The sequence below is a fragment of the Taudactylus pleione genome, unplaced genomic scaffold (genome assembly GCF_031769625.1).
Source record: "Taudactylus pleione unplaced genomic scaffold, aTauple2 ptg000329l, whole genome shotgun sequence".
NCBI classification, from domain to species: domain Eukaryota; kingdom Metazoa; phylum Chordata; class Amphibia; order Anura; family Myobatrachidae; genus Taudactylus; species Taudactylus pleione.
Genome location: NW_028284730.1, coordinates 9,763,975 through 9,776,379, shown reverse-complemented (window position 1 = coordinate 9,776,379; position 12,405 = coordinate 9,763,975). Strand labels below are relative to the sequence as shown.

The 12,405-nt window shown below is 41.9% G+C and overlaps 1 protein-coding gene across 3 annotated transcripts; it reads right to left on the bottom strand.

The window, feature by feature from the left end:
* Window positions 1-828: 828 nt before the first annotated feature.
* On the bottom strand, window positions 829-12,153 carry LOC148509341 (olfactory receptor 5V1-like). Of its 3 annotated transcripts, none has more exons than XM_088443239.1 (2): window positions 12,134-12,153; window positions 829-1,961 (listed from the first exon to the last, which is right to left on the bottom strand). In XM_088443239.1, the coding sequence occupies exons 1-2, from the start codon at window positions 12,141-12,143 to the stop codon at window positions 1,039-1,041; spliced, it is 933 nt and encodes a 310-aa protein (XP_088299365.1). In that variant the 5' UTR covers window positions 12,144-12,153; the 3' UTR covers window positions 829-1,038. The 3 variants fall into 3 exon arrangements, 2 of the variants coding, with proteins under 2 accessions (XP_088299365.1, XP_088299366.1); XM_088443240.1 differs by lacking the exon at window positions 12,134-12,153 and adding an exon at window positions 7,507-7,848; XR_015869452.1 differs by lacking the exon at window positions 12,134-12,153 and adding an exon at window positions 7,507-7,848 and having other exon boundaries at window positions 1,295-1,378.
* Window positions 12,154-12,405: the final 252 nt, after the last annotated feature.

The window sequence follows — 12,405 nt, the reverse complement described above, 5'->3', positions numbered from 1 at the left end:
TAATGTAAATGTGGTGTACAGTACGTGCTACACATGCTGAGTGAGTCGTATCTTTGACATGTTTACTACTATGCAGACATGCACATATACACCAGAGTTGTGTCTGCTTGTTCTGAGTGCAAGATGAGCATGATTTCCATCCCATTATGCATCAGGGCTCCAGTTTTTACCCCATCACCTCTTTACCACTTTAAATTTGTTTCTCTGTCAAACCTGCTCGCCCCCCGTGCTACCTCTCAGCCTATAATATTGATATCTAGTTCAAAGACAACATTTAAAATACTCAAAAAGATATTTCCCAATTCCAATTCCTAGACACCCCACCCACCATATTCTACAGTCCGCAATCCTCCAACAATTCATCATTTCCAGTCAGAGCCGTAACTAGACTTTTTGGTGCCCTGTGCCAGAAAGAGCATTGGCGCCCCCCCTATTTTTTAAATAGGAAGATAAAACACCTGAAAAAGGGCCATGGCCTCATGGGGAAGGGCCAGGGAAGAGATAGGGGAGGACAGGAGATGCTGGGGATGAAATAAGAGGAAGCTACAAGTGAGAATGATAGTAAACAGAAAATTGATAGGCCCAAACAGCGCCCCCTGACCTGCGGTGCCCTATACCATGGCACTGCCGCACTACCCTAGTTACAGCCCTGTTTCCAGTATCAGAATACAAATCACCTGCACTCATTTTATCATCACATCCTCCAAATTGACACTTGACCCTCACAACGTCTCTCCTCCCTCTCCCCCACTGCCCGCTCACCTCTTTAGCTTGTTGTATCTCTGTAGTGTCACATTGTCATCCTCCTTAAAATACACGTTCACTCACCAATCCTAAAAAAATTATCTCATGACCCAGACTATCTCTCCTATGGTTATGTCTCTTTGTTAAATGGGGCCCTCAGTATCTTTTTAGTTTTGTGTTTATTCCCAATAGTAAAACGCTATGAATATGCAGGCACAATACAGAATAAATACATGTTAATTAATATATATTAAATGTTTGTTCTTGTCTTTATTGAATAGGCTTGCTCTTTTGCTATTGCTTTATTCTTCTCATAGCACTTAGGATGTCTTTATTACGTAGACTGTACACTAGTGGGTTTAGCAATGGAACCAAAGTAACAAACATCACTGAGAAGAGTTTGTCTAGTTCTTGAGTATATTGCATGTACAAGCACATGGCAGAACCATAGTACAGCACAACAATTGTTATATGGGAAGTGCAGCTTGAGAACGTCTTGCGTCTCCCAACCGATGACTGAATTTTTAGGATGGTGAAAATGATGCAGCCGTAGGAAGCCATGATCAGTAGAAGAGGAACAGCTCCGATGAACATCCCATCTATCGTAATAAATCTTCTCAGGAATGTGGTGTTACTGGAGGAGACGATAAGCAGGGCTTTCAGATCACAGAAGAAATTATTGACTTCATTAAAAGTGTAGAAACTCAAGCCACTTACAAAACAAGTAAGTACTAAAGAATTGATGGCACCCATAAACCATGCAGGAAACGCTAAAAAAACGCAAACATGTTTACTCATAATGAGAGAGTAATGTAAAGGGAAGCATATTGCTACATAGCGATCAAAGGCCATTGATGTTAGCAGGAAACTCTCTGTATCACCAAAGAACATATATAAATATAACTGGGCTATACAGGCAGTGTAAGACACAACATGGTCACCGGTGTGAGTGATATACAGCAGCTTGGGGAGAGTGGTGGAGACATATAAGATATCCAATACAGACAGATTACATAGGAAGAAGTACATGGACGTTTGTAACTGGGGCACAAGACACACCAGTGTGATAATAATGAAATTACCAGTGAGAACTATCAGATAAATCAGAAAAAATACTATAAAAAGAACAATCCTCCCATATTCGGATGTGGAGAATGCCAGGATGTTGAATGTAATCTTTAAGGTGTCATTTGTTAGTTCTCCAATCATTTTATGTCCTGAAAAAGTACATTTTGATACTTTAGTTGAGTATTCTTGTGACTTAGAACAAATTATTTGCTAACACTTTCCCTTGGATAAATCAGCACCCAACCCCATTAATCTATCCAGACTGACCTTCTAGATTTAAAAGGTAGAAAAAAAATATGATATTAAAGTTAAAAAAATCTTTACTTCCAATTACATAATTATTAGGCAAAAGCCCTGGAACATGGCTGAACAAATGCAATAAAACACACAGTTAACAATATAAATATATATATATATATATTATTATTTTGTTTATTATTTATTAACAGTTATTTATATAGCGCACACATATTGCGCTGCACTTTACAGAGAATATCTGCCCATTTGCATTAGTCTCTGCTCCAGTAGAGCTTACAATCTATATTACCTACCACGTGTACACACACATACACACTAAGGTTAACTTTGTTGATGGCCAATTAACCTGCCAGTATATTTCTTGAGTGTGGGAGGAAACCACAGTACCCGGAGGAAACCCACTCAAGCACAGGGAGAATATACAAACTCCACACAGTTAGGCCTGTAGTGGGAATTGAACCCACAACCTTAGTGTTGTGAGGCAGTATATATATATATATATATATATATATAGATATATAATAAAAATGTCTACTAATAGAAATGATGTCATCACAGTTGTGGTGCAGGGAGGGGGCAGAGCGGGGGTGGCTGAGGTGCTGTGGTTATTTACAAGTATAGTATGTTGACATTCTGAATGTTGACAAACTTGCATACTCTTCCAGGACTTTGTCACCAGAGTCCAGTCCAATCAATATGCTAAATTAGTTGGCAGGAGATTTATAATGTTTGCTGTTTGAATTAAAAATAAAAAATCTTTAAAATCTAATGTAGGAATTTAGGTTTAAACTAGCAACATTTTATAGTTTATTGCATCTGCTTGTTATAAATATTGTGAACTCAAACTTTAAATTAAAATTTTTAAATAAATTTGTCTGCAGCAGTCGAATCCAAATTGATCCAGTCCAAATACTGGGATCATATTATAAACAAATTCAAGGCCCTTAAATCATCCACATTTTTAACTAGTTGTATTAATTTGCACATCTTGTATTGTGACATATGCTTCTTTTCTTTAAAGCTTTGCTTTCATATGTGTGTGATGGGGTTGGGTCCGGGATCTGGCAGCAGGGATGACGGCAGTCAGAATACTAGCAGTAGCACCCAGTCAGAATTCTGACACCTTGAAGGTAAATATGCTAACCCTAACCCTCCCTTCCCACAGCCTACCCCTATCTCTCCCCCCCACAGCCTACCCCTAACCCTCCCCTCCCACAGCCTACACCTATCCCTCTCCCCCACAGCCTACCCCTATCCCTCCCCCCCACAGCCTACCCATATCCCTCTCCCCCACAGCCTACCCCTATCCCTCCCCCCCACAGCCTACCCCTATCCCTCCCCCCCACAGCCTACCCCTATCCCTCCCCCCCACAGCCTACCACTATCCCTCCCCCCTATTGCTCCCTCTGAAGCCTAACCCTAACACTCCCCCTAGTGCCTAACCCTCTCTCTCCCCCCGCAGCCTTCCCCTATCCCTCCCTCCGAAGCCTAACCCTAACACTCCCCCTAGTGCCTAACCCTCTCTCCCCCCGCAGCCTTCCCCTATCCCTCCCACCGAAGCCTAACCCTAACCCTCTCTGCCCGCAGCATAACCCTATCCCTCACCCCAAAGCCTAACCCTAACCCTCCTCCCCACAGCCTAGCCCTATCCCTCCCCCCGAAGCCTAACACTAACCCTCCCCTCGCAATACAGCTTAAAAAAGGAAACACTTTGCTGCTCCTTCTATCCGGGGTTACTTAGGTGACATCATTTGCTGCTCTTCTGCCTGTTAATTTGACTACAGAAAGCCAGCATGCCCCAGGTCCAGAGATCCGGCAAGCAGAACCTGACTACAGCAGCAGCCGCTAATAGCAGAGTAAGCACAGCTGACAGATCCGCGTAACCAGATTTACATATTAAAAAGCAGCAATCCATCCAAGGTCAGGAGCCCTGGAGCCTGCTGCACTGCTGACTATTGGCTGAGTATGTGCGCATACTGGCTAACCACAGTTGCAGATCCTGGACTATAGAATATCATCAGTGGTGGCTCATGGGTAATTAGAATCTGATAGAACATTTACTATATAATTACCAATATATGGAGACATTCGGCTTGCTGGTTCAATAACTGTCAGTGAGTACTATGGCTGCTTTATGTAAGAACAAATAGCAGTGCTCCATCACAGAGTGTGATCAAGTCATAAAGGATCTATTCATCGATTCATAGTACCGGTTTCACCTATCGCTGTGATTGCAGTGAAACAATATAAGCTATTCAGTAAAGTGATACAGTATCACTAAGTATCATTTTAAAGAATCTGGCTGCTGCTGTATGTTGCAATGTTACAATGTACCAAATGTACCGAATATGCCGACCTTCAAATGTGCTTATTTATATATGTTTAATTTATATGTTTAATTTATTGTTGAAAATGAATACTGTGCTGACTGAGACACACTAGCGCAGTGATTTTTATCTTTTATATGTCACTGTAATAATTACATACAGTATATAGTAACTGTAAATTTAGACAACTGACTTGGCTAATTTGGAGGAGAATTGTACCTTCAGTGCCTCAGATCTTTGAGAGTATCAGACCAAATGAGTTACAACTAGAGATGTGCGTTGACCACCATGTTTTGGTTTTGGTTCTAATTAGAGATGAGCGGGTTCGGATCTAAGAGATCCGAACCCACCCGAATTTGGGGGATCCGGGGATCCGGGGCTCGCTGCCTGCCCCGGATCCTTGACCCGAGGCAAAACCTCGTGACCCCCCCTGTCGAGTCGCGAGGTTTTGTTCTCAGCAGGCTTAACGATGATTGGCTGAGAGAGCCGTCTGTCACGGCTCTCAGCCAATCAGCGTTAAGCCAATTGAAAACAGCACAAATGAAGAAAAGAAGATGGCGCCCATCATCCCACGCCGCCTGACACCGCCGGCACCCCCAATGCCGACACCACCGTGACCCCCACTGGCAGCATCCCCCGCTGCTGACACCACCACTGCCGACACTCCTGCACTGGTGTCCAACGTACTGAGGACACTGTCAGCAACCCCCACACTGCCGACAATACTGCTGACACTCCCACACTGAGGACACCACCAGCAGCCCTGCACTGCCGACACAGTCAGCAAACCTGCACTGAGGACACCGCTGACACCCCGCACCGCCGGCATCCTGCATTGAGAACACCCCTGCACTGCCGACACAGCCAGCAAACCTGCACTAAAGACACCGCTGGCACCCCCGCACTGCCAACACAGCCAGCAAACCTGCACTAAGACACCGCTGGCACCCCGCACTGCCGACACAGCCAGCAAACCTGCACTAAGACACCACTGGCACCCCCGCAGTGCCGACACAGCCAGCAAACCTGTACTAAAGACACCACTGGCCAGGGCCAAATTAAGCCTCTTGGGGGTCCGGGGCAATTAAAACAGTGGGGCCCTCTCCCTGTTGTCAGCACTACCCCCCTGGCTGTGCCCACGGTGTGTTTCCACCCCCTGCACCACTATGAGGCAGTAGTGCAGGCCCTACCTGTACTCCTGCAGCAGGGGCAGACTCGCAGAATCTAAAAGCCTCCTCTTGTACAGCATGTGGAGCGATTCTGCTTGTCTCCTGTCTACGCGCATTCAGTATGATTCACCGCCAGGCCCGGCAACGTCAGCCCGACAGAGGAGGAAATCCTGATCGTCCTAAAGGTAAGTATAAACTAATCTAATTCTACCCCCTAACCCTCCTTTAGGTTGCCTAACCCTAACCTCTCCCCCCTGTGCCTAACCCTAATCCCCCCTCTAAGTGCCTAAACCTAACCCTCCCTTCCCCGCTGCCTAAACCTAAGTCCCCCGGGGGGGTGCCTAACCCTAACCTCCCCCCGGGGGTGCCTAACCCTAACCCTCCCTCCCCGTAGCCTAACCCTAACCTCCTGGGGGGGTGCCTAACCCTAAGTCCCCCCAGGGAGCCCCTAACTTAACCCTCCTCCCCCACGCGGCTGTCCGAACCTGGCGCCCGGCATCATTTCGATTGGGATACCGGGCGCCGGTCTCCCGATGTCGATAAAATGACAGGTGTCTAGATTTAGGCATCTGTCATATAACCCTCGCCGGGGTTAAGTAGTTGGGAAGCCGACTGTCAGCATTGCGACGGCCGGCTTCCTAAATGTATACTGTCTACGCAGCCAGGAGCAGCTCTCTCAGCAGCAGCGCTGCAACTGTTGCCATACTGATGCTGGCAGAGCTTCATTAAAAACTTTAAAGCAAAAAACTATAAAAAAGATTATCCCGGGAATTTTATTGTGAGATGACTGCAATTACTCAGACAACAATGTAAATTGTCCACAACTGTGATGTCAATATATACTGTATACTGTAGGTGGGGTGGGGGGTACATGTGGGGTCCCGCTACTTCTAGTATACAGTACCTTGACATTCCTTTTTTTTAAGATTCCTAAGTTGCAGTAACTGCCCCAAATATCCAAAAGAAGAATTATATATTAATTATTTAGTTGGAATATGACAGTCATATGTTTTTTATTCTTACTGCTTCCACTGTCAGGGAAAGAGTTAATAAATGGGACATATCTGCAGATAATAATACGCAAGTAAGTTTTGCGGAGACAATTGCAGAGTAGTTTCGGAACTAACCACAAGAAGAACTTCTCTAAATCCATCTTTTACGCTTTTAAGTTAATTTAAAAAAAACTAAGCAGACAAAAATGCCTTTTCATTTCATCCTATAAAAATAAACTTTCTATTTATAGTAACCTTAAACTAAGGAAAAAGCTGATGTTCTGCACAACGCTGACACCCACCAGTGCAGAATGCAATCACCACACTAGGGGCCTGATTCAGTACGGATCGCAACTGCAATAGCGATTACGCACGCAGTCTCACTGTGAAGATATGCTAATTACTGCAAATGCTATGCCAGATGCAGCACAACATATGGACGCCCCCTTTACTTCACACACATCCGTAATACTTAGCAAGACAGCGAAACCATCGGTAACATGGAGTACCATCGCAGCCTCACACACACTAGTACAAGGTCTGACCTTACTCAGGAATTGCTAACCTCACAGTGAAAGCCCAAGCTGCGTATGGCATCGCAATGGCTAATTTATGCATGTCCCCACTGACACGCCTGCGTTTCGCCAACCATCCCCCCCGTCACTACCCCCAAACGGAACTTCCTGTCAATCACTCTGCGATGGGTCTGCATTGTCATTTCCCGATCACAGTGAGGTGTTTGCCCACGCGCACTGAGATGCATACGCATGTGCAGTACGTAACAGTCACTCAATTGCGTGCGTAATCGCAGTTGCGGTTGGTAGTGAATCAGAACATAGGAGCAAAGTTACTGGGATGACTAAATGAACCCTATTATAACTGCAGTTATTTCAGACTAAAGATAAAAATAAATATTAAAAATGTAAATTAAATTGTACAAGTATTTACCTCTGTGACACCACAGTGTCTAACCAGGCATCCAAGTGGTGCAGATGTGAGATGTGACTAGGAATACTAGGAGGAACCGGCTACTTTCTCATAGGGTCCCCAGCCTGGGCCACACAGGTAGTTGCAGCTCTGTCCAGCCACACTCCTCAGTCAGAGAAATAGCAGCAGCAGCAGCAGCACATAGGGGGCTGCACACAGCAAACAGACCAAACTTGCAGCAGGTTAAAGTGTGTTCCGCATGACAGGTGACAGCTGCTGAGACTTGGGAGTCTCTGTCTGTCCCCATCAGCAGCACATAGGGAGTCTCTGTCTGTCCCCATCAGCAGCACGTCTCTCTCCTCCCTGCTTCTTTCTGGGCTGACTCACGTGACTTCCTGACATGACTGTAGCCCTCCCCACTGACTCATCCTCCTCACTGAAGTGACTGACAGACTCCTGAACCAATAGGCAGGAGTCTGCGGCCATTTTTAAAATGAAAAAAAAAAAAGCAGCGCCGGGGGGCCCCTTGAGAGAGGGGGACCAGGGGCACTCACCCCCTATGCCCCCCCTTAATCCGGCTCTGCCACTGGCACCCCGGCAACTGCAGACACAGTCAGCAAACCAGCAATGAGGACACCGCTGGCACCCCTACACTGCCAACACATCCAGCAAACCTGCACTAAAGACACCACTGGCACCACGGCACTGCCGACATCACCGATACCCTTCACTGAGGACACTGACAGCACCGCAGCACTGCCATTCCATGTACTGAGGACACCGTCAGCAACTCCGCTCTGCCAACATTGCTGTCACAGTAAGTGTACTATTGGTGTATCCAACTCACACTGTATAACACACTGTATCTGTTGGAAATTGGAAATTAGAAACTTAACTACCACATGTTAGTTCCGCCAACTGTGTCCCTTAGCTTAGTCAGCCAGCTAGCTGGATGCAACCTTTTGTCCTTAACTAGATGAAGCAAATAATATTGTGAGGTGGTCAAAATTGATTGGAAATTACTGGAAATAAATGTTATTGAGGTTAATTATACTGTAGGAGCAAAAACAGGCCTATTTTATGTGATTTTAGCTGTTTTTATGATTTTCTTAAGAAAAAATCCAGATCCAAAACCAAAACACGAAAACAAAACACGGAGGTGAGGTTTTGGCAAAACCAATCCAGATCTAAAACCAGGGTAGATCCAGATCCAAAACCAAAACACGGGGGTCGGCGCACATCTCTAGTTCTAATTCATCACCGTGTTTTGGTTTTGGCAAAACGAACCCAAGTGTTTTGGTTTGGATTTGGTTTTGGATGCCTTAAAAATCGATAAAAAATTTATAAAAAACAGCTAAAATCATGTCTGTTTACATGAAATCCAAAACTTGAGTTCAGTTCATAAATCCAAGTTCCAAACTGACAGGAGAACCGAGCCGGGACTCAGTTCGACTTGGAACCGCAAAGTGATTCCAAACGTGGATGCGACTCGGAACCCCTAAGTTCGGGTGTGTTTGTATTTCAGGAAAACCGAACCGCATATCTCTAGTTACATCATATTGAAATATAGTTTGGGTACAGATATAGGATTTTATTTTTAATTAATGTATAAGAGAAAAAAAAAGAAAAAAACTTCAGGCAGCATTATTCCCTATATTATTACAGGCAAATATTTGATTTAAAAAATTTGATTACCAAATGACTAATTAAGTAACAATAACAAGCTTTTGAAATCGTATAAGCTAAGAGTACAGGGGAAATAGTTTATGTTTATGACTTAATAGTATTACAGATTTTTACTCAGTAGATACTGTATCTTCGTTATCTCCATTATGTCTCTGTTACACCTAAATACCTATTTTCAATATACTGTACCCATTGTAGAGTTAGATAATAAATGTGATTCAGCCAGGGACTAGGAAGCAATAGGGGTGGACCTATTTCACAATAACTGAGAAATATTTTTGAATTCACCATCCACTAAATAAAAAGATCACCTATGAAAACCTGGACCTCAGGAAAAATTTTTAAAACTCAGACCAGTGTAATCTTATGCTTAGCCATCGTGCATCAGTCATGGCAATAAACAATACTCCAACTGTCCAAGTTATATAACAAAATATCTGACATTGTGTGTTCACTTGGTGATGTTATGTCACAAGGAGTACTTTTCTAGAGTAACAAATGATAAATCAGGCTTGTCTCTCAGTTAATGCTATTGCCGTTTTAAATCCAGCAGTCACTGATAGTAAATAGCTTTGTAACCCCGCGGTTTAGTAAATAGACACCTAATACTTTAGATATTTAAATAAAAATTTATTAATTCTAACCTTCTAAGGAAACCAGAACTCTGGAGAAATGCATAAAGTTACGGTATACTGTCCTTTTGTGGAGAACTAACTTACTGTGCTGTACAGCATGCTGCATGATGCACACTGTGGGGGAAATGTATCAAACCTTGTAAAAAGTGGAGAAATGGACAAATGGAGAAATTGCTCCTAGCAACCAATTAGCTTCTAGTTAATATTTATCAAGTACATTCTATAAAATAGTTGGTGGAAGCTGATTGTTGCTATGGACAACTTGTCCACTAATTGTCCACTTCTCCCCTCTTTAGAAGGTTTGATACATAGCCACCTGTGTCTTTTCACTTGCCATATCCAATGCACGGACACTGACAGCACTACTTACTGTAGGCACATATACACTAACTAATGATGACATACAGACAGCGGGGTACTTTTACTAAGGGTCGATTTTTAGTTCCATTCTATTTTGTGGTGATTTGAGGTGAATTGGTGGTGATTTTTACAATCAGGTATTTACTAAAGACAAAACATACTCGAACTCCCCAGAAATTCGACTTCACACACAAATAGAATATTAAATAGACTATGGATAGCAGTAGAAAAAGCTTATTTACTAACAGTTGACCAAAAATCAACCCCAAATTGACATTTTCAATAGAACCATCAGAAACAGTTCTATTTGATTTTAAAGCATGTAGAATTGTCTGAAAACTCAATATGATGGAAAAAAACATGTGATAGAAGCCTGTGGGAGCACCCTTGCTGTATAAATCAGGCATTTAAAGGTATATAAATAATTATAAAAACTCATGGATATGCAAATTAGCATTGGGTTGAAGGTGTTTGTAGGAATTAAAGTACATGTGACATGTTTTGGCTAATAGGAATGCTTTTGTATAATTTTGAATCAATTTTCGGTCGATTTTGGTGAATAGAACTAATTTAGAACTTCAACTAGAACTTAAGATAGAAACCAATGCACCAACGCAAATCAGAATGGAACCCAAAATCAACTGATTGTTAATGATCTATTTTGAATAGAAACACTGTGGTTTATTTTGTGGGGATGTTGCTTTTGTTTTGGTCAATTTAAATACAATAATTGACTTTTAGTAAATTTACCCCAGACTCTTTTCCCCATTTCCATACCTTCATCATCCTTTCAGAGGTAAGGGATGTATGGAAAAATGTACTGATATAGACCTGCTGTAATTATCTGTCAGAGACACAACACATACCCTGGAAATAGTCTCTATTAGTGGATGTATGTGAGTTTCAACAAAAGGGGACTTGTTATGGTAAACACCAGATTAAAGACAATGAGAGTCTTTTATTGATAACATCTTATAAACACCGTGCAACATTGTACAGTACTTATTTATTCTAAACTTTCTGCCTTAAATGTATCCACAACATATGTAAGAAACAAACTGGAGGGTTTGTTCCTATCTTATTAGCTGACTATTGGTAAACATATATATCACACTGGAACTATCTGAATCAACTTATTAGTAATTACCATTATCATCTGCGTTATCATTTTGCTATAGCTGATGATGGATGTCTATAGATATCTATTATATAATTGTCATTTGTTTTTACAATGTTGTTGCTTGTATAATACAATTTTAATATAAAGTTTATTTTTTAATTAGTAAATGTGGTACAAGTTTTATTTTTTTCCTGTGGTTACACATTAGCGCCTATCACCTTTCTTTTATATATAAAAAACCCCCCACAATATTGAGTTTTTTTATTATTAGTTTCAAGTCAATACTCAATTTTCACATCATGCTTTAAATTTCAACATAAAAACTATCATTACTTATTACTGACAGATTATGTAAACTCTATCATCCTATAATGTTTTGGATCTTTGTCAATGTTTAAGTTATGGTGCATACACACGGTCAGATTTTCCTTCAGATCTCAACGATAACGATTTAAAAAATTGTTCAATCGTTCATATCTGAAGGAAAATCTGGCATATCTGACATGCCTGAACAATGGACGATGAACAATGCACGTTCCCGATGGTCAGATAACGATATCTGACATCTGATGTGTTTGCAGTCAGACTTGGACGATTCCATTCATTTTAATGCAGTCAAAAATCATTAAATCGTTCAAATCGTTCAAATCTTTGGTAAAATCGTTCAAATTGTTCAAATCGTTCATCTGACAGATCTGACCGTGTGTATGCTCCATAAACCTTTGAAAGTTAATGTTTACAAATAGACAAACTCCCATAACAGAACCACTGATATTAATAATATAGTCATTAGTAATGGTTTGGAATCTTTCCCTATTTATTTGAGCTACCGTGTTTGACATATTACCTGGTATCATGCTCTTTTCACATGTAGATGCTGCCTGTTCTTTTCAGTAGACATACAGGTTTCCTTTTTATGATATCCCAGATCATTAGGGAGATTATCCTAAAGGAGTTAATTTAGCAGAGTTTGTATCATGTGGGAATAGTTTATATATCACCACTGATTACATATATGATATTGTTTGCAGCCAAATATAAATAAAGTATAAATTGAGATTGTTGTTTGAATGGTTTTTTCTTCTTAAAAGTTGTGAATGTGACCTGGTGTATAATAAA